The sequence below is a fragment of the Chelonus insularis genome, unplaced genomic scaffold, assembly GCF_013357705.1.
Source record: "Chelonus insularis isolate UGA/USDA-ARS -01 unplaced genomic scaffold, ASM1335770v1 contig_3_pilon, whole genome shotgun sequence".
Lineage (NCBI taxonomy): Eukaryota > Metazoa > Arthropoda > Insecta > Hymenoptera > Braconidae > Chelonus > Chelonus insularis.
In genome coordinates, this window is record NW_023276556.1 from 2,020,012 (window position 1) to 2,042,567 (window position 22,556).

The 22,556-nt window shown below is 30.3% G+C and overlaps 4 protein-coding genes across 11 annotated transcripts; 1 reads left to right on the plus strand and 3 right to left on the minus strand.

The window, feature by feature from the left end:
- Positions 1-927: 927 nt before the first annotated feature.
- Positions 928-7,134, minus strand: Pkn (serine/threonine-protein kinase N). Of its 3 annotated transcripts, none has more exons than XM_035086379.1 (11): positions 6,678-7,134; positions 6,049-6,177; positions 4,454-5,975; positions 4,127-4,389; positions 3,533-3,691; positions 2,204-2,521; positions 1,970-2,121; positions 1,672-1,891; positions 1,489-1,596; positions 1,264-1,404; positions 928-1,179 (listed from the first exon to the last, which is right to left on the minus strand). In XM_035086379.1, exons 1-11 carry the CDS (start codon positions 6,699-6,701, stop codon positions 1,036-1,038), a joined length of 3,180 nt encoding a protein of 1,059 aa, XP_034942270.1. In that variant the 5' UTR covers positions 6,702-7,134; the 3' UTR covers positions 928-1,035. The 3 variants fall into 3 exon arrangements, with proteins under 3 accessions (XP_034942270.1, XP_034942269.1, XP_034942271.1); XM_035086378.1 differs by lacking the exon at positions 6,678-7,134 and adding an exon at positions 6,320-6,442; XM_035086380.1 differs by lacking the exons at positions 3,533-3,691; positions 6,678-7,134 and adding an exon at positions 6,320-6,442.
- Positions 7,135-7,439: 305 nt separating this feature from the next.
- Positions 7,440-10,000, minus strand: Cog6 (conserved oligomeric Golgi complex subunit 6). 2 transcript variants are annotated; one of them, XM_035086107.1, is made up of 6 exons: positions 9,867-10,000; positions 9,622-9,783; positions 8,702-9,557; positions 8,223-8,620; positions 7,814-8,137; positions 7,440-7,735 (listed from the first exon to the last, which is right to left on the minus strand). In XM_035086107.1, the coding sequence occupies exons 2-6, from the start codon at positions 9,718-9,720 to the stop codon at positions 7,499-7,501; spliced, it is 1,914 nt and encodes a 637-aa protein (XP_034941998.1). In that variant the 5' UTR covers positions 9,721-9,783; positions 9,867-10,000; the 3' UTR covers positions 7,440-7,498. The 2 variants fall into 2 exon arrangements, with proteins under 2 accessions (XP_034941998.1, XP_034941997.1); XM_035086106.1 differs by having other exon boundaries at positions 9,622-10,000.
- A 65-nt stretch (positions 10,001-10,065) lies between these two features.
- On the plus strand, positions 10,066-13,346 carry LOC118068605 (uncharacterized). 2 transcript variants are annotated; one of them, XM_035086108.1, is made up of 4 exons: positions 10,066-10,245; positions 10,485-10,659; positions 10,727-11,147; positions 13,210-13,346. In XM_035086108.1, the coding sequence occupies exons 1-4, from the start codon at positions 10,102-10,104 to the stop codon at positions 13,235-13,237; spliced, it is 768 nt and encodes a 255-aa protein (XP_034941999.1). In that variant the 5' UTR covers positions 10,066-10,101; the 3' UTR covers positions 13,238-13,346. The 2 variants fall into 2 exon arrangements, with proteins under 2 accessions (XP_034941999.1, XP_034942000.1); XM_035086109.1 differs by lacking the exon at positions 13,210-13,346 and adding an exon at positions 11,406-11,570.
- Positions 11,894-22,452, minus strand: LOC118068602 (adenylate cyclase type 2-like). Of its 4 annotated transcripts, none has more exons than XM_035086101.1 (14): positions 20,188-22,452; positions 17,961-18,095; positions 17,629-17,849; positions 17,214-17,370; positions 16,962-17,111; positions 16,768-16,889; positions 16,224-16,471; positions 15,597-15,946; positions 15,223-15,506; positions 14,963-15,139; positions 14,627-14,891; positions 14,435-14,533; positions 14,102-14,341; positions 11,894-13,878 (listed from the first exon to the last, which is right to left on the minus strand). In XM_035086101.1, exons 1-14 carry the CDS (start codon positions 20,296-20,298, stop codon positions 13,069-13,071), a joined length of 3,369 nt encoding a protein of 1,122 aa, XP_034941992.1. In that variant the 5' UTR covers positions 20,299-22,452; the 3' UTR covers positions 11,894-13,068. The 4 variants fall into 4 exon arrangements, with proteins under 4 accessions (XP_034941992.1, XP_034941991.1, XP_034941993.1 ...); XM_035086100.1 differs by having other exon boundaries at positions 14,963-15,160; XM_035086102.1 differs by lacking the exon at positions 20,188-22,452 and adding an exon at positions 18,874-19,948 and having other exon boundaries at positions 11,895-13,878; positions 14,963-15,160.
- Positions 22,453-22,556: the final 104 nt, after the last annotated feature.

Below are 22,556 nucleotides of genomic sequence, written 5' to 3' on the forward strand. Positions count from 1 at the left end.
GAAAAATTCTACTGAAAATATTTAAAGAAATAATTTCTTCATGTAAGAAAATATCTCCTTCTTTAAAAAAATAATTTTTTCCCTAAGTGCAGGTTAATATCGAGTTAGATATGAATTGATTAACAAAATCAAGATACTAAGAGTCTTGATGAGCTGCAAAATTTCTATATCACAAGTGGTTCAATCTTTTCAAGGCTTTTTTTGATAAACTTATTTATTAATTCTTCAAATCACTTTACTCTTATTACGTTTGGGATATAGTTCAAAAAATTTGTATATTATTATTATGCGTACGAACAAATAACTGAAAGTGGATATGTTTGTATAGATTAGAACCACTCACAGTTAATAATTTCTAAAACGATTTAAAATAAAATCCAATAAAATTAGTACCTCTAAAATTTGTATCCCCATATGAGATATTTTTTATGCTATTATGAAACCTAACATTGGACGAACAAAAAACATAAACAAGAGTGAATGACTTACAAAATTACAGTAAGTGCAATGAATAAATACTACCGGTTTTCGTTCAGTTTATAGCCTACGAATTGGGCAGAATCAAAATCTCAACAATTACAAAATGAATTTAGTGTATGGAAAATGTGTGAAAATAAATATACATGATTAAAAATATTTTCGATCAATTAATTAAATAGAGACCAGTAGAAAAAATTTTTTCCGAAAAAAGTTTAAAGAGACTCCACATACTCAGAAATCTCTGAATTCATTTCCAAATCACCAGAAAAAGTAACTGGTAAAAAATACATGGTTATGAATATATAGCAACATTATAAAATCGATAATTTTATCATATGTTCACAGCATATATCTTGCTGTAAGAAGGCTTCGATTAATAATGTTCTCAATTTATCAGTTTGAGAAGTAGTCGAAAAGTGATTTAAAAAAATATAAAACTAAATCGAGTTCCATTCTCGTAGTTTGTTCATTTTACTGATATATCGCATGTTTCAAAATGCTATTAAAAATTTTTGTTTTTTCATTACTTCTATAGACAATTTAATTACGCGCATATTAACACCAGTCAGCCATGTACGTGAAATCGCGGAAAAGACTTTGTTCTAAGTCACTTAGCGGACGTGGATCTTTGGGTGGTGTTAATTGAGGTTTTTCTGAAGTGAATTCTTCATCAAAGTTACTGACATCTTCTCCAGAATTCTATAATAAAAACAACCAGTTTATGTTAAAATCGATGCAATCTATAAATAGTAAAGATGTAAAATAAAATTAAAATAGTCTTACAATAACTGGTACGAATGGTGGTTTCACGCGCCTTAAAAGGAGATCTTCCCATACAATGTGTCTGAAAAATGACTGTTTTTTAACATCTTCAGCATCTCTTTCGCTGCTACCGAGTCTTCGATCAGGATTCTTTCTAAGCAACTGTATAGAAAGATATATATATACCCAATTAACTTTATTTATACAGAAATTTAACAATACTAAAAAATTGAATATAAATATTACCCTCCGCATGATAGCAATGGCTTCTAATGATAAGAAACGAGGATAACGGACTTCATCATTCACAATTGAATCAAAAACTTCTTCTTCATCATCACCAGGGAATGGAGACTAGGTATAAAAAAAATAAATATTTTTCTTCTAATAATAATTCTGTTTACTTATTTTAGCGAAAAAAATAATTACCTCTCCAACAAGCATTTCAAATATCAAAACTCCAAGTCCCCACCAGTCAACTGCACGCGTATATGAAGTTTCAGTAAGAACTTCTGGAGCTAAAAATTCAGGAGTGCCACAAAAAGTACCCGTTCGATCACCAAAGCCCATTCCTTCTTTACATAAACCAAAATCAGCTATTTTTACGTATCCTTCAGTGTCCAATAAAAGATTATCTAGTTTCAAATCTCTAAAAAATAGAAAAAAATCAATTCTCTAATCGTTCTCTTCTGCATCACAATTCATAAAAGTATTGAAACATATTTACCTGTATATAATACGACTTTCATGTAAATATTGCAGACCTAGAACCACACAAGCTGAATAAAAGACTGCTCGAGGTTCTCCAAAAACATCAGCATGTATGTGCATCATCAGATCACCACCAGCGGCATATTCCATAACAAAACACACATGCGCCTGATAAAAGAGATAAATAATTTTTTTACAATAAATTCATACTCTTAATTAAAAAATCGAATTTATATATAACATTATTTACCTCAGTTTGGAAACAAGCAAACAAGTTAACGAGAAATGGATGTCGTGTAGCATTAGCAATCTCAAAAATTCTCTTTTCAGACAACAAAGACTCCACTTCATCTCTGGCAATAATGTCTCCTTTCTTTAGAGCCTTGATTGCAAAGTACTCGCCTGTATTTCTATATTGAGACAGAATCACTTTACCAAAATGACCTCGACCAAGGACAGAAAGCAACCTGAAGTTATCCAAAGTTATTCCAGTCATCGTTGATTGCCTTCGTGATTCATAAGCACTATCTCGGTATTGCAGTGGTCGAACTGGCATCTCATAGACAACCTAAATTAAAAAAATAATTATCAAAAACTATTTAAGGCTTGCTATCTGAGAAAAATAATTCATGCCTTTGATATATTATTCACATAATTGTTAATTATTTTTCTTTTAATCACATAGTTAGAAAACCAAGCATTTCAATCATATGGTTATCAATTTTTAATCATAAACATTTTAGTCACAAATAAAAAAGGATTTTTTTATAATCACTTATGACTAATGTATTTTTCTTTATAATTTTTTTTTTTTTGAAATTATTTAAAATTTTTTTATTATTTTCAAGTATTAAAAATTCTATTAAGATAATATTTATATTTAAATGTTATAATAAGATAGCTGTTCAAAAAATAAATAAACCGCTTTAAAATGGCATTGAGATTACGATAAAAACATCATTTATTAATTGCAAAGGTTTCCTCTCAATCGGTGTATTCATTCAAAAGTTACACTCAGACAAACAAGTTAAATACTAATTGAATTGAGAGACTTCTCTTTTTTTGACGTCAGCAAAACAAATTCAATGAATTAAAATGGCTAATCTTATTTAATCGACTTTGTATCTTATTACATTGCTTTATGATTCATTTTAAAAATCGAAATATTATATAAATAGTCAAATTTATTTTTATACCATCGATATGTCAATAATATTAATAATGATTTATTGATTTATTTTTTTTAATACTTCGAGTATTTATCAACCAAGAATGTATTGCGAAATTTCAATACTCTACTAAAATGTCACATATACTTCTTCAAACAAGCCTTTTAATCAACCCAGTTCTCATCATCCTTGAAACTACAAACAATGAAATTCTATAGCTGCTAGGTGTTAAAAGAAAATGTAGTTAATTTTGTTAGCTCAATAAATAATAAAATGTTAAAGGTTGAAAAGCTACTGTGTTAATGTAAAGAGGGAATCATTGATCAACATAAAGTAAATACAATCAGTAGCGTTGTTATTATTATTAAACACTCTTTATACTTTCGCGACAGTTTGACTGTTTTGTTCACCTCGTCCTCGGGAAACTCCACAACAGGTTGAGGCGAGGGAGTGCGCGGCGAAAGTGGTGCTATCAGAACAGGACGAGGTTCCGTGACAAGAGGCCTTAAACTTGCACCCATTTTATCCTCGTCGTGTAGAAAATCAAACTCCTTAAGTGCACTCTGTAACTACATTACCAATGCTACGTTCTTATCTCGAGCTGTGTATCGTGCACCATACAAAATCCTTTGAATTTCCTCTACTTCATTCTACAATTAACCCTTTTAATTTTTTTTTTCAACACAATGTAATCTTAACTGTTCGGTGGCTGAACATTTAATTTCTATTAAATTAAAACAGGATGTTAAAGAGTCAATTAGCTAGTATAATTAATACTTTCAAATATTTTTAAGAAATACTCCATCACCATTAACACCATCACCGGATTTAAATATTATTGCCATTATTAAATTATCCTAAAACCATATTCAGCTAATGATCAAATTATTTTATATCCTAAATTTTAATAATTATATTCAAAAATTCGATAACATTAAAAAATATCTAAATAATTTAAAAAATATATAAATAATAGAATAACTCGACTGTTGAACTTTACTCACATCTTGATCTCGTTTAGGAGGTGGTGGAGGTATCGCCTGAGCAGCAGATGGTTTTTTAGACAGTGAAGATGTTGGTGGAGGTGGTGGTGGAACAGAAGGAGGAGATGGTGGATGGCTTTGAGTTGATAAACTAGTACTAGATGTTGAAACTCCAAGTGGACGTGCACCACCAAGTCCTCCTTTTTCTGGATCTGGTAATTCACCAGGAGTTTCAGGTTTATCTTCAAGTGAAGAATCGAAGACAAGTTGAAGAGGTTGTGGGCCTAAATTATTTTGTAAAATTTATCAATATAAATATAAATTATTTGATTGAAAGAAATCATTTACCTGATGGGGGACTTTCAGAGTTTCTACTACTGTGCAACGAAGGAGCAGATCGTTTGAGTAGTCTTCCCCAAGTAGCAACGTTTATATTCATTTGATTAGCACGTGGGAAATTTTTCGCTTGTTGTTTAAATATTTTTCTTTGTCTCTGAAGTCTTGGTTTCCTCGAAATCATGGGATTAAGGAACCGTATCTCAGCAAATAACAATCCTTGAGGTTCAAGTTGAAGAGCCATGCCATGTCGTACGTCATCAATGAACTCTTCAAGACGAAGAAACTTTACTGCACACAATGACCGCCAATCTTTCCAATAAATTCCAATCTCAAGTTCTCGGGATTTGTCTAGTTCAATTGAAAACCTTTGGTCCCAAGCTTGTTGTGAACATGGTCTCCAGCTTGTCTGCGCAACAGTTTGATTATCCAATTTAATGACGGCCATGATGTCATTACTTGTTTCATCTTTAACGTTATAAGACTTGCTTGAACTACGACCAGTAACTCCTTTAACAAAACTACGTAGATCCGGACTTGCAGGATGATGATCTCGTCTGGTTCTACCGGGTACTTCTTCAGCAAGATCTTGGCAACCCATCAATCTAACTTCTAATGTTCCTGTGACAGCTGCACATCGAGAAACTAAAACTGGAACAGTTGCTCGCCCTTCGAGAGGTCCATGAAATGGCTGTAAAGAAGTATAGGTCACTGGTACAGGACTCGCAGACTGAACACTAGCTAATTCTCGTTTTAATTGTGCAGCCGTTGCACTATCAGAAGGTAATTCTTGTCTTCTGAGATCTAAAGACATTCTCAAGAGATCTAATTTTCTGCTAGACTCGCTTAAACTTGCTTGAGCTTCGGTCAGAGCTTTTTTATCAGCTACTTTAGCACTTTGAAGGAGACGAATAACATTTTTAGCTCCTTCTACAACCGCAGCTTCAATCCTTAATCTATGTCGAAGTTCCTCTACTCTTTCTTCAAGAGCCAATTCTAAGCTAGGCTCATATTTATCCTTATTACATGTAGCTTCACCATTGGAAAGTGGCGCATCATTTCGAGTATTTTTTTGCTGTCTCGCTTGTCTTACTTTCATAATTCTCATCCTAAGAAATTCAATTTTAGCTCTTGAATCATCCAACATTTGTTGAGCTTCTTGTAGCAATTTCTTGTCTCTATGTCCACTAGTTAAACTTTGGATCATATTTTCAGCACCTTGTTTTACTTTTAATTCAATATTTAGCTGCTTCTCTAAAGATAAGAGTCGAAGATCTGTAATAAGACCCTCTTGACTGGGTGATGATGAGTCCATAGGCGATAAAGGTGTATCCTGACCATTAGAATAATCTCTTTGCGGTGACTGAGGCTCACCTTGAGTTAAAATAATTTGACTTTCAAGCTGCTGGAGTTCAGCGTGAAGCTCGTTTAATTTATTATTTGCTTTCTTTACAATCATTGCAACATCTGAAAGAGCCTTTCGACCTGATGCAACTTCTCGGAGCTTTTCTGCTCCGGCTTTAATTTTCAACTCCTACAAGAATAATTATTTTTAGTATACACAAGATTATTTTTTCTCTTGTAGTCACACAAAATGTTTTTTATACCTTTCGAATTTCTCTACGAATGTGTTCTCGCAGCTCGTCAAGACGTGCTGGAAGAGGCACTTGATCACTACCCGCAATTCCATATTTATGAGACAATTCAGCGATGACTGGTTGTCTTGAATAGTCATTCTGCAAAAGAAATAAATTGCTGATACTGTTTATTTAACATTGGGATTTACCCAATTTATTTTGTTGATGAATCATTTTATTTTTTTTAGTGTTTTGCATCATTCGAAATTCAAAAAATATGCTCCAAAACTATTCTTTATACCTTGCCCCACGTTGAAGCATTTATTTTCACTCTCGCACATTCCTGCCCTCTCTTCATCCGTACCTCACCATCCATTCGACCGCGAATTCGAAACTATATAAATCTCGATGGTAACCAGGAGGAAGAATTAAGAGGAGAAGAGAGGCGGAGGAATAGATACTACGACAGAGGAAACGAGGAGTCTAATGATGGAACAAATGGAGGGGGAGGAAGAGATCCGTCAAATTTGTCCAATTGCACTCACAATATTTTCAAGCTGACTAATCAATGATATCAACTCTTTACTTAATTATTTCGCAATTAAAGCACACTCATACACCTGTGGAGCCTGGAAAAAATTATTTAATCACAAACTCACCTGATAATAACTCGACTCCGCCATCTTGGTCACTGATCTAACTATGCCGATGATTCTATCTGATCTTTGTATAATTTCTTGTCGAATCACTCATCTTATCTGACAAAACTTATTAAGGATTCCTTGTTCTTTATTCATTTCTAAGAAACAAATAGAAATCTTTTAAATTGAATTTTATTTTTTGCTTTTTTAAATTTCTTCTTTTCACCAGGTGTGTCCCACGTATCACTGAACACTTGCTATCTTTTTCTCACGTCTCCCACGCTCACACAATTACTTTCAACTCTATTATCTCCTTTACGCAATTCGGCATGAAAAATTCAATTGCTGAAAAATTATAAAAAATATTCCATGCGTAAATGTGAACAACATTAACTCAATAATTAGTATGGATAAATTTAAACACAATCAATTACATTCCATCACACCCGATGGAATACTGGTTGTGCTTGGAGTACACTGGTTAATAGAGGTTTATTTTCTAACCAATCAGCGAAAACATTTAGTAATGATATGGCCACGTGACTTTTTGACCAATCACATCTTTAGAATCTTCCATCATTTTTTAATTTTACTAGCGCATACATTTAAACAACAAAAAAATGTTTTTTTTTCCATTTTTAATTAGTAACAATTAGCCCCTATTTTTTATATGAATAAATTATTTAAATATTTGAATAAATTATCACCAACTTGATAAAAACTCTTAGACAGTAATTTCATATAAAATTGTTATTAATTTTTAATTACAAACGTTTTTATCATAAAATTGTTCTATAACTAATTAATAAATTTTGTATTCTCTTTAATTATAATCATTTTTATACTGACGATATCAATTTTTCTATAAGTTCATTTGGTGTTCTAATGAACAACTTATCCAAGTTTTCATATAAATTTTCTGGATCATGACATGCATCATAAAGCTGTTTATAAATTGCACCAATTACTTGGAAAGATCGTTTTAACGTCATAGATCGATGATTAGTGTTTTGAAGTAAACCAATTTGTGGCAGAAGAAAAGAATCGAAGGTAATTAAAAAAGATTCTAATTTATTCTGAAAAAAAATAAATATGATTTAAAATTTTTTTACAAATGATAATAAAAGTGTAAATTTCAAAAAATAAAAACTTACAGTGAATTCTCTGACACTCAAGGGGTCCATACCGGGAATAGCAGATAAAGGGCCATGTACTTTACCCTGTAATATCGTATAAATCGGACCTAGATTTAAATTGGCAACAAGGGAACTAGCTAATTCAGAGGTTAAAGTATCTATTTGTGCATCGGACTGAGCTTGCAACCGTTCCAGTCTCTGATCCATGTATTCGTAAAGTGACAAAGTGGAATGAATTTGATGAAGACAATTTAAAACATACACAGCCATGTCTACAATTGGTAATCTCGCAGCAGTTTTATCAATTTCTTGAAGTAATGGATCAATGATACATGATACAATCTAAAAAAAAACATTTAATAATAAAAAAATATTTTCTTTCTAACAACAATATTATAGAAATACTTTATTTAAATCAATAACTCACTCGATTGATGTCTTTTTCACGTTCTTCTCCACTGACAATTAAAGCAACTGACAAAACATCATTTAGAAGAGCAAGTAGTCGTGATACTGAAGCAGCAGGCACTAAATCTTGTCCAGGAGGTTCTGGTCTTTCTCCTAGAGTTAATTTTGTTTCCTTTTGTAATCTCGCGTTGAAACTCTTCTCATTTAACTCTAATAGTTCATTCAAGTCTTTGACTAAAACACTGTCGGGAACAATATCTTTAAATATTTCTAGATAATATCTTATCAGTGACATTATTGAATACAAAACAGTAGCAGGAGCTTCAACATCAAGTATATGTTCTATTCGAGATTTCAATGGATGACAAAGACCTTCTGTGATATTTCCAAGAGCATGTTTTACTAAATCAGCTACACCTACAAAATTTTTAAATATTTATTTTATAATTGAAATATTAAAAGTTAAGTTAATTAAATAAAAATTTTTTTCGAACGAACTTGCTTTATCACACGATTTTAACAGAATTGTAAGATTTTCTTTTTCAACAGGTATTACTTGATGTAACCAAGCTAACATATCACCAATATAACGAGTAGGATCATCAGCTCGTAATTCAATCGGATTAGGAGTACTTTCTGTGGTATTACCAATTGTCAAGGCATCAATAAAAGCACCAACAACAATCGCTCGTCTTGCTGTACAGTATTCATCAATTATATATTTAAAAAGAACTGGTCTATCTTGCAGTTTGCTCATTGCTTTAATTAGTAATGGAGCTATATGTTCATTCTCTATGTGTCTACATTGGTTCTGAGTCCACCTGTATAATCTTTCAAGAGCAGATTCTTGGAGCAAAGTCATTCTTTGCATTACGTCCAATCCTAAAGTTTGATATCCTGACTGCATTAATATTCGACAACTGCTGTGAATTGTTTGCAGACGATTTATTACAGTGAAAAACTCTTCTGTTATTGATTCTTCTTTAGTTTGTCCATGTATTATTCCTATTTCATGTTTTGTTAATTCAAATGTTGATATGAAAGCTTTTGCTATTTCATGCTGCATTGATAATTTTTTACTTTCATTTTGTAACTTAGTGGTTCTATCTAAAAGAGTTAATGTTTGTGTTTTGGTAGCTTGCAAATTATTAGTCATTGTTTGTATAGAATTGTTCATAGATAAAACATCTTCATGAATAGCATCTAATGTTGATTTAACTTCTCTGAATGCTGATAAAAACTCATCATTGATTGCTAAACTTCTTTTTTCTATTTTGCTCCGTAAATCTCTTCTAGTGTTTGAGGTATTTTCTGTGAAAAAGGTAGATAACTCTGTCAAAGCTTCAAGAGTTTCCTGCAAAAATGTAACAATATTGTATAATAATGATAATTACAAAAAAATTAATATTAGTATTTACCTTATCATTTTCAGGTCTTGTTTCAAGAAGTTTATTGACACGTTTTACCAATGAATTGTTTTGATTTTTTTCTCCGGATAAGGACATTTTTATCGACATTTTCAAACAATTCAATCACTAATTTAATTATAATATTTGTCAAAAATTGAGTTTTTATTAAAACTAAAATAGAATATAAGTTTTCGTAATTATTATGCCGATTAGTAGAATTTTCTCATAAATTAATTAATCATAAATTAATTAACTCATTCTTAACAACGAACAGTTCATGTATCTATGGAACTGAACTGAAACTATATGATGATCACCACTGTGGAATCATGGAATCGAATTTTCTTTGGATGTGTACACATGTAAAAAATACAAGTTTCGGTCCGATTCCATTCGTAATATTGACAGCTTCTGGTTTTAGAATTTGTGGTAAAATCGTATCGCCGAAAATAAACAAATATAAATAGTGAAAGAAGAAAATAATTGATCATGACAGGTTGTTGCGCCAAAAACTGTCACAATCGTGCTGAACAAGGTTTTCGTCTTTTTAAATTTCCTAGTGATGAATTACGTAAAGAAATATGGAGCAGGCAATGTGGTAAACGTCCAAAAGAGCATTCGAGGTTATGTGAGGTATTTAACATGTTATTTAATATAAATAAATAATAATTATTGAACGGAAATAATTTTTAGTAAATAATAACTTCAATCAGGATGAATAAAAAACTGTTACTAGGCAAAACTCATTCAAGATTCATTTATATTTGTTATGAAAAACAATTAGAAAATTTATTTGTATTTATGTTAGAGGACTGTTATTATTTTTAATGCATTAATAATTAAACAAATGCTATATTGAATTTTAATTATAGTATCATTTTGATGATTCTCAATTTGAAAATGCTCGACAAGATGGATGGCGAAAACTTAAACCAAATGCTATACCTACAATTTTTTGCAAAGAAGAAAAAATTGTTATTGAGGGAAATATAAAGAAAGAAAGTGAACCTCCTCCACTTTTGTCATTTCAGGAGACTTTAGTTGATGGTAAGTCATATATGAATTCAATATAATCTTATGTCACTACTAAGGATAACTCTTATTTATTTTTCAGAAACAATTATCGATTATAATCACTACCAGTTTTCTCTTCTTACTGTAAATAAAACTACTCAAACAGAAGAAAATACCGATGGAGCCGTCAAAACAACATATTATTCCAATGAAAATGGAACTATTAGGCAAGCAAATGAAATTAAATATTTACGGAAAGAAAATAACTTATTGAAGGCAAGACTAGAAAAAGAAAAATCATTGAGAACAAAATATCAAAAATACATTCCAGCATTTAGAAATTTAAAAAATAAATATGTCACTCAATCCAAGAAATTAGAAGAACTGCAACGTCCGACACGTCAACATATTACCACAATTGTCATACCAACAACATTGACAAAATACCAACCAACGTTACCGAACAAACCAAATTCAGATTCAAAATGGACTTTAGATCATTGCTACGCAAAAAAGATAAGGTGAGTGCAAAGACCTTACCTAATCTTATGCAGTTCATTGACGGAAATACCTTGTCAGTAATTTTCCATACAAGAACTACTGGTAGTGGAATTTTTTAAGCACAAATTGGTATTTTCTTCTTAAATCTTTTTTTTATACAAAGACGCGAAGCTATCAGTATTTTACATTTAAAAATCAATGTTTTTTCCACGTGGGATTTGTTGCTATATTTATGGTATGGATATAATCATCTTGTTAATACTAAATATTTTTTATAGATATGAATTCTTCTATGAATGAGGAACGTTTGTGAAAATTAAATTATGAGTAATGCGATTATATATATACGTATATATATGCTATACAATATGAGAATCGTCCATATTATTTTATATTGAACCATGTAATGTTTTGTACAGATACATGAAAAGTATATATTATAGAGAAGTTTTGTTAAAGTAAATTTATATTTTTGAAATAAAAAATTTTTTACAATCATTGCTGACCTTCTCCAATCATCCATTAATTACTGATTTATTGATTATTTATTATTGATTTCTTATTTTAAATTGATTCCTTTGTAATAAACAAAACAAATATTTGGGCAAAAATTTTTATTAAATAACATGTTATATTATATTGTAAAATATAAATTCAGGGTTATAAAGTTTCTTTGGTGCAAAAAATAAATAAATTCAGCTATTATATTAGGAGTTAAATATAAAGATAAACTAAAAATAAAAAGACCAAATGTTTATGAAAAGAATTTCTTAAATTTTTATTGATTAATTTAGAGTGATGAATACTTTATTTACGTACTTATTTTATCATTAAACTTAATTGTATGGATTTCCGAGAATATCCAAAATATTTGTACAGAATATTTACAAATAAATGCGAGACACCCGAAACATTTAATTTGTATACAATCATGGTGAAAACGAGCTTTCTCGCGTATAGAAAATACCTATAAATTTTTTATTTTCTAACATTCACTCGGAAGATCATTTACAATTCTTTTGCTCTACATAGAAATATGCTATGATTATATGTAATATCCATCAAACAAAATTTCATTATAAATTAAAATCGTAAATAGATAAATATCCTTGTAAATTTAGCTAATTAATTAAAAAATTGGTCGTTTGTCTTGCACAAGAGACGAATTTTTTACCCTCATTTACTTTCCAAAATTCAATTTGTTAATGAAGCTGTATTGGGATTATTTTTGCATTTAGAATTGACATCTATATTTTTTTTAAATAAACCCATCTATATAATTTTTTCGTTGGGTTTTAAATATTTAATATTCAACGAAATTATTTACATTAATATAAAAATTAGGGTAATTTTATTAGTTCTTGATACTGGCTTTAATTTAGTACTAAATAATTACTTTGTGCAAAAGCATTCGTGCAATTCCTCTGAGTTCAAAGATGGAAGATCATCCTTATGTTTCTGGATATCTATTTTTATCTTTGGTTGATTAAAAAAAGTTTCTATCTATTTTATATCTTCATAAAATAACTAATATCTGTCATTTATAAAAATGCCTCGAGTACCAAAAACTATCTTTGAAAAACAGAAAATCAAGTAATTGTTCTCTTTGATTTATTGAATAGATGGCATTCAATTTATTACTTATTAAACAATTGTTTATAGAGTAAAATTTCAAGTTGATTTGTTTTTTTGTTTTCTATTAAATTATTATTTATATGATGTATTTTTAAAGGTTAATGATATTTCGAATGTTGTACCACTTTCTTTAAATAATCATTGATTATCTTTTTAATAGAAGAATAAAAAAATATTTTACACTTTAGTAATTTTTTGTTTAATTCTGTTAGAATTATGATTGATGTAAATTATGCTTTCAATTTACTATCGTCTTCTAAGTAATTTTTTAGCGCTTGAGGCAATAAAAATCCAACCATGTAAAGATTAAAGATTCGTCTCCTCAACAGAATCTGTGCTAATAAGTCGTCTGTTTTCATCAACAGCAATAAAATATGTCGTAACTAATCCCTTAGGTTTAACCCACGTTTCACCTCGAAGATAACATTTAATTCCATTTTGTTCTAGGACTGCAGCAGTTTCTGATGTCACTTGAATCTTTCCAGGCACTCCTGTAGTGTCCATTCGAGATGCCATATTAACAGCATCACCCCAAATGTCATACAATGGTTTTTGCGCACCAACAACACCAGCTGTTACTTCACCATGAGATATTCCAATCCTTAATTTATAAGGTTTAGCTGCATGGGCAAATGTTTCAGCATTTAAACGATCTAATATTGCCATCATTCTTACAGCAAATTCAGCCATTACTCTGACCACATGTACATTATTGTCATAAGCACTCTCTGTTGAACTTCGTCGACCTGCTTCTAATCCACATGCTGCCATGTATGTAGTACCGGCAATTTTTATCTTTTCAATTCGACACATAAATCCCGGCTCAAACAGCAGCTTATCAAACTCACATATTATTTCATTGAGATCGACTAAAATATTACTTTCGTCAATTGATAAATCAGTTAAAGAGGCAAAAATAACTGCTACTTGATCGTGAGCTTCATGATATAATTCATTCTCTTCAGATCTGTTCATATTTAAATAAAAGTCTGCAACATGCTCTGGTAAAATATTACGAAGTAATAATTTATTTGCATTTCTAGTGTGAAATGCTTCATCTTGTTCCTGAGTTAATTGTCGTTTCCATTGATAGTCTAGTCTACTCAGGTACTCTGCCTGGATAAATATAAATCAATTAGAATAACTTTAAGAGGTTCAAAACTGAAATTTTTTTACATTAAATATTTTTTAATAAATAATATTGAGAAATAAATTTGAGAAAGTCTTTTTTCTTCAGTAACTTCAAACCTATTGACCTACATTCTCGCTATCTTTAATACACTATCAGAAAAATTCCAGATAAATTGATTAAATAAAATATTACTTAATATTAATTTACCTGACGATCGATGAGATGAAGAGAAAAAGTAAGGAAAGCCACATTGAGAATATGAGCAAGCTGTGGTTTTAAATCAGGATGCCATGTATCTCCACTTTGAAAAATAGCTGAACGATATTCAGTAATATTCCATGTATAAAATCCAACAATACTAATACCAATTATTAGTTTTAAAAGATAATGAACTCGTAGAAACAGAAAACTGGTTAAAATTGCCAATGAACATGTTTCAGACATGTGCTAAAAAATTTCAAGAAGAACATTTATACTAAAATACACATCTGTTTCTCAGGATTTTATAATCAACAACATGTACCTACAAAATGATCTTACCCAAGGTGGAGAAATTCTACATTTTAAATCGGAAGCACCATCGACAGTAAAACTTGATGTTGCATTATTTTCTAGACGGTCAGTATTTTTACATTCAAACTAAAATTAAAAATAAATTACATCGATTTATGATTCTATTTTTAACAGCATACTGCATAGAATACAGCTAATTTTATGAAAAATATTACTCACGAGCATGTCAAACATAGCACAGAGAGCAAGCATAATGGTGATGACAAGATAAAGAGCAGTTCTGAGAACCGCACTCCAAACAACTTTGATACTAGTTTGGTACATAAAATGAAGCAATTTATTTCGCGGTTGAAGAACATGTCCTTCTTGTTCATCATGGGGGTCTTTACATCGATTCCAAACAAAATGCATCCAAGTAAGTGGTAAAAGAGCAATGAAGAAGAGCATTGCTGAAAGATATCCTATAGTTGTGCTCACATGCCACCTAAAAATCAATTAATTTTTTTATAGACTATTAAATATTATTACAGTTATTTCTTCATATTCATTCCTTACTCTGAATATATTATAGCCGGTACAAGAAACATGCTGCCCATGAACAATAAAACGACAGTGGCACATCCCACAAAGAATTTAAAAAGTGGGTCTGGTTCACGGAGAAAAGGGATTTCCCAATTGAGTCTTGAAAAGGTAAGAAAAAGTGGATTTATCGGCTCCCACTTGGACCATTGTCTAAAAAACGAATGAAAAAAACTATTGAGGTAAACTTGAAATATTTTCTTTTAATAGATTTTCTAATGAAGTAATAGACTTACTCCCACTTGCTAAGAGGCATTTGTTTAATTGCTTTTTCCATTTCGGCATCAGCTGCCTTTAACATTAAATGATAATCTTTTAAGCAGGAATCCATAAAATGAGTTCTACGTCTGAATGTACCAGCAAATACATCAGCATGATTATTCATTGTTGATGTCAATCTTCTAGAATTTCTTGAAGATCTTACATTTGTACTTGGTCTACCGCTGTACCAACGGACATAGTGCTTGGTTGGAGGAGGTGGAATGCCTGACGTAGTGACTGTCAAATTGTTCTCGCTGTTCTGCAACAAGGCTTGCTTATCAACTGACTTGGACACAAATTGATGAAAAAATTTGAAAATAAAAATATTTTAAAGAAGTATTCAACACACCTGCCGTACTGGGGTATCAGGTAAAGATGGTGTGATTAAATAGCTTTTAATGTTATACTTTTGTAAAGTTTCATCATTTAAGGTTTCAACTGGCGCACAATCATATTGACTTATGTTAAGAAGATTTAATGTCTGTTGTGTTACATGTACTTTTCCTGGTTGACCTGTTTGTTCCATTTTATTTGCTATAACTACATCTCTAGACCATACATCATATTGCCATTTATTTGCTCCCAAAATTCCAGATATTATCTTGCCGGAATGAACTCCTATCCTCATGTTTATATCTACTCCACTCTCTCTTCGAACTCTCGCACGAATTTCTTTGATTATTTTTATCATGTCTAGACCTAAAATCATCAGTTGAAATTTTTTTTTATTAAAAATTAAATCTATATCTTATGAACATTTTAAATGACAAGTTAAATCTAATTAATAGATGAATAAATCACTTTTTAATATCATATCATCATAAAACAACAAAAGTAATATTTTCGTATTTAATAAATGTATATGTTTTGATTAATATCTCAAATAAAATAATCATACTAATTTAAACAGAAAGCAAACAGTATTTTTTGATTATTTTATGCAAACTGAGTGTAATAAGATATAAAACATTCTTACCAAGATCAACACAACTTTTTGCATGTTGAGCGTTTGGTGTAGGAACTCCGCTTACACAGTAATAACAGTCACCAAGGAATTTTATTCTCAAAACATTGTGACGCTCAGAAGCTTCGTCAAAGCTTCCAAAGAGATCATTTAGGGTTTCCACAAGTTTTTTAACTGGCAAAGTTACCGTAAGGCCAGAGAAATTTACAACGTCGGCATATAATATGCTGACATTATCATGAGTTTCCACATATAAATCACTGAAAAAATAACATTCAATAAATTCAAAAATACATAATATTTATCAATAAATACAAAATAATAATTAATCAAATCAAAATGCCATTATTTCAATTTATTGCTGTTGATTATTACTTATGTATGAAATTTAGCCCAAAGTAAAATCAATTATAATGTAATTAAAAAAAAAATAATTATCCAGTACTTATTGGGAAATTCATTTTATATCAATCACTAAACTTTTTCATTGTAACCAATAAAAATAACTCATTATTATCGAAGAATTTTAAATAGTTTCTAATTGAATGATACTCACTTTCTACGTCGACCTTTAGGAGGTGGTTTTTTGTGTTCTTCAATAAATTTAAAAATATCTCGAAAATCTTTTTTAATTTTTGCTGCGAAATGTTGAGGTAGAATACTCCTTGTAAGTTGCTCCTAAATAAAAAATTTGATTAATATGACCAAAATTTATCAATAAATTATCATAATAATATATATAATACAAACTTCTTGATCTTTTTCATAATTAAGCCGCAATGTTGATTCAACACATTTTCTTCTGTCTAGAAAAGATCTTCGAATGACAACTTCATTCATGAATCTAAAGTAAAGTCCAAGACTGTTGACACAAGCAAAATAAATAGTATCACCGATGATCTAAAAAAATAATAATGTGATAAGTATTGCTATTGTAAGTATATTTTACATGTAATTAGATACATTTAGCAATACAAGATAAATAATATATATCATCTTTACTTTTCCAGCGAAATCTGGTTGATTCCTGTAAGTTATTAAAGAAAGACTCAACAAGTAGCAAAGGGTTGCTGTGATTCCAAGAATGAATGCATGAAGATTTTCTGTAAGTGGAAGAAAAACGTAGCAAGCAAGCAGAACATGAGTAGAATATGCGGGTCTGAAATTAATAAATTCAAAAATTAGAAAAAAATATTAAATTAAAGAGCAAAGGAAAACATGTAATGCGGGTTTTATTCTTTTCATGTGAATGAAAATGACTCAGAGTTTGATAAATTCACTTGGAATAAATCTAACTTAACTTTTTTCTAACTCTAAGACCTTGTTTGATAATCGACACATATCTTAGTGAAACCTACAATTAAAAGACTCCCCCATGTTTTACTCTTCTTATCATTTCTTTTGCCTTTTTACTCACCTTATCGTTCTCATGTCCTCGGTATAGTTGAGAGTGTACCAGAAGGGCACGGCTAAGTCACCAAGGACAAGAAGGACAACAATTATGCAGGACAATAGTACTGGAAGATATGTTTCTCTAGTGATGAGTTTAGATCTGAAGGATAGAGCTATTACTGGACTAAGGAGTGCACCCATGATGCCCCAAGCCATCACGTCTGGCAGGGACGCCGTTATCTCGACCTTGAAAAATGATAAAAGTTAATAGTTTTCAAGCTAATGAAAAAGCCATATTTTACTATAATGAGTATTTTTTATTTTTTAAATTTGGAAGCCGGTGGATATGCAACTCACCGTCATTATTAAAATAGTACAGTGGGTAATCCCCAGCACCAGTTGCACCAAAACAAAGAGGGACAAGTAGCCATTTTGGAGCCTTCTTTGATAGATTGTATATAATTTTTCAAGATTTTTGTACTCGAATTGTTTCTACAAATGAAGTGTATTCATTAGAACATATAAGTAAATATTACAGTTGAAAAAAAAATAATTTGATCAATTATCTTTCAAGTTTTGTTAACTGAATTACATTCTATGAAAATAATGTTGGTGTAATTTTGCATGAATTTCTACCTAATTTAAAATACTATCATAGATGTCTATGAAAGAAGAATAAATTAACTAGTGTAATTGAATGCAACCGGAAGTAGTTTGCATCAAATCATTGATTCGTATTCCTGATTTACAAATGTAATAAATAACTTTGCTACTCCAATATATTGTTCTTTGTCACTTTTACGTTCTCTCTTTTTTTCCTCCTATAATATACTCTAGTATCATAAGTTAATCTTATTAGTACTTAGATGCTAATGAGAGTCTCGAGGTGTAATATAAATATTTTGAATGACTGGATTATTTTGATCACGAGTAGTGTAATGATAAGTCATCAAAGTAAAAAAATTATTCATATTCTATATTTCAAGTATGTACTATATTTATTTTTAACATTTCTCAATCTTAACATTCAATGTTACTAACTTGAATAGAATCGTCGATATCCAAATAACCAACACAGCTATTCTGATAAAATACAAAAACATCCGTTTAATATATAAACCAAAGAATAATTGAGGAAGAAACAGAATTGCTCTGTATTTTAATCTATTTTCGCGTTGTACAGATTGCTAGCAACTGGATAGCATCAAAGCAGGTGACAGGCACACAAAGAGCAAGAGTTGAAGATTTTTGATGATTAATTTATACTTACAAAAGGTGGGAGCAGTTTTCGATTCAATAATTCGTCGTCGTAGCATCAAAGATACTTTCTCCGGCCGGTTTTTCATCATTTTAACGATAATCACAAACAACAATAATCCTCCTTCAAACGTCATTAACCAACAGATGAGATTCAGAATAAGAACTAGAATGGTTTCCCGTGTGATTGCACTGCTATGACTCTTGTTGGTGAACAATTGACAGAAAAAAAGTGTGAACTTGGACAGTAGGTACTCGACACCGTATTCGTGATTCAAGAACGCACACGAGTGACAGACAAGTGTTGGATTTAAAGCTACTTTTGTGGTGAGGGCGCGCAGTTATGTATGCATACGCAAACGATTGTATAGGTTCGTGTGTGCATCCATGGTTATAGTAAGGCGGGCTACATCGAGCTGGCCCAGGGCCATTACGATAATCACGCGCAGACGCCCCGGGCTATGAGGGAGAGAATAGAAATATTTTTGGAGGGGTGAAACACATCTCTTTAAGATTATGTATTAAAACAGCTGGATTGGCTGTTAATAAAAATCCAAGATGTCATTTACATTATTATCTTTTCATGTTGATGCAAAACATTACCAAGTTTGATTACTTTTTTTTTATTCCCAGATGCTCAGTTTCACTGTTTGCAACCTATCATGTTATCGATCATGAATTTACACCGAATTTATTACTTTCCTGACCTGCCGCACCTGCAGATATTTAATTTTCTCATATGTTTTTTTTTTAAGTCTATTCTTATCCCCTATTGTTTTGGTTTTTTCCACTACTTTTCGCTCTTATCATTCGATTTTTGCGATTAATTATAGACGCTTATTAGTGAGCCCGTATGTTATTAATAACAACATATTGGATTATAACTTATTGCAAAAACAACACTTAGCATCATTTCTTTTATATAATTAAATTGATTATCTGTCACTTATTTATGTCTTACCATAAATAGATCTAATATTTCCGGTAATGATTTTTATCATGAACTACATTTCTCTTTCCTTTAGTAGAACACATTTCTCAATAAATATCTTAATCTACTTAGTATGATTACTAAATAATGTTTTATTATTATAATTTCTGTTTATTCCTTCAATCTTATCTTGTCAACTTGAAAATACAGTCAATGAAAATTAATTATTAATTTAAATAAATTTATTGCTTTTTTCTTTGCTGTTGATTTCGTAGAATAACCGTTTGTTATTTTTTTTCTGATGTTTCTATCTAAAAATATACTTACTTGGTGAAAATAACGCTGTTGAATATGGAAAAAAATAATGATAAATAATTTTTTTTTTTTTTCACTCACCCTAAGACTTGACCATGTCCACTCATCAAGACTATTTGGTGAGACAATTCTTCCATCATCTACTTTAGAAAGTGAACTAAGAGATGTTCTGGTGACTAATTCCACATCCATGTTTTCAAATTTTTCATAGAATATTTACTTGCTAATTGGTTAATTATCACTATTTATCACTTTCAATAGTCTTACATTTAATTTTTTTTTTTTTAAATTCAATCTATTCATCTTTTTCCATGTGATCTTATAAATCATTCATTATTAACATTGGTTAAATTCAATTGTTAAATCTAATAATTATAAAGTATTGTTTTAATTTTTTTATTCAGAATTTTATTTTTTGATAGCTTTGAATTTATTCTTGTTTCACTAACGTGCATTTTTCACTTAACAGAACTGACAGAAACCACGATCTAACGATGTAAGTCCAGAGGACTTTATCAAGATAATGAAAATGGGCCACTTGACATGTAACCGGAAGCCACACGTATATATTTTTCACTTAATAAAAAAGTAAGATAAAAATAACTCCGTTAAATATTCCCACAAAAAATGGAATTTTTTATAAAAAAAACGTGGTTTACTTAAAAATAAATACAGTTATTTAATTGAATTTCTATATCACTCATGAACTGTCTAGACTCAAACAATATGCGTAAGGGTCTGTGAGGGATCAGACTTGTAAGTGAAGACAGAATAATGTATTTGATTTTTCAAGCGAAGGACGATTGACAGGTGAATGCAATGAGTTCTGATGTTTCGGCAACAAGTTCAACTTTCTCCCGCATGGCCACGATATCTGTTGCATTCTTTTCAATAGCTTTTTGTTATCTAGTTAAATAAATATCGAAATTCATTTATAGTTATTTAAAAAGAAATAGATATAAAAGAGTTCAAATATTTAAAATCCTCACAAGATTCCACGTGACTAGCTTATTGACATATGAAAGATGAACTACTTTGGTGTTGGTGGCTTGTTGACACATACTTATCAAGGATATTTACTGCAACTGAATGAGAATTTGATTCATTCTTTTGAACCTTAGACATTGTATGACAGTCATTGCACTCATTATAATTCCAATTTACATTTAGAAATTAAGAATTTTTTTATCCTTTAGCATGTTGATTTCTCATTACATCTATTCATGACAGTGATTTATAGCTAATTGTTCCTGAATATTTTTTATAACATTTGTGAGAATAACATTCTATAATTGCATTTTTTAATCATCACTTCTGCGGTCAACCAATGACTTTACATTCAATACTTCTTCATTCAAGTCACAATTTATCGTCAAGGACGTTGTCATGCATTTATTTATGTATTCTCACACAAACAATTACCGATTGCTTTTACGACTTCCGTCTTCATATATCGGCTGTGATGGATTATTAGTTCACAAAAGATTGCACAAAAGTTCATTAAATAAATAACTTAAGTTAGTAACAAATGATAATAATTCGAGAAGTTAATTCAACACAAGTTCGTTCACTTTCGAGCAAAGTCAAAATGTGACTGTCTGAAACTCCTTCTACTTTTTCTTTCGTTTTAGGGATCGCTTTTATCGATAAATTCTTTGAATTCGATTATTTTTTAATCGAAAGAGAGTACTAAGAAATTTTGAGTATAAAAGAATACCAATCTGCTAAATACTTAATATATAACATCATCGATCCAACCTATAAATGCCGATTGATTGTTATTCACTTTTAAATTCCTTAAATAGGTATGAGCGATTGATGTTCAATGAATCTGAAATGATATGATCTTTTAATCATTCTTAGCACATAACTGATTTTGCACATTTCTTCAAATAATAACAATAATAAGAATAGCACAAAAAACTAATTACCGAAAAAGCTTTAGCCAAACATTATATGAAATCATAAAACTCACATAAACTTTACTTATTAATAACATAGAAACGAAATGCAATGCTATACACAAGTCACTCTCACGTAAAGACACTTATTTGAAAGAGACTGACCATTATGGCCTATCTATCGTGTCTTTGATAATACTTGTGATATCACGAAAGCACTCGATATCATAAATATTATATACTGACTATATGTTACGGAAATTATAAGTGGATCCCACGGTATTTCTTATCGCTTTCTATCTATTTTATATGAACAACTTTGTTTTGATTAAGTGGTTGAAACAAAAAAAAAACAATATCTCTGAGGGTATTTTTTGCTGTTCCTTAACCGGAAAAATGATATGACACTTAATCTGGTTTATTAACAATACTTTTTCTCAGTAGCGATTAAAAGTTTTCTTATAAGATTAATAATGATAGTAAACCTATGTAATAATCCATCAGTGGGTATTGAAACTACTAACTGTACGTTATTTAATATTTCATAAT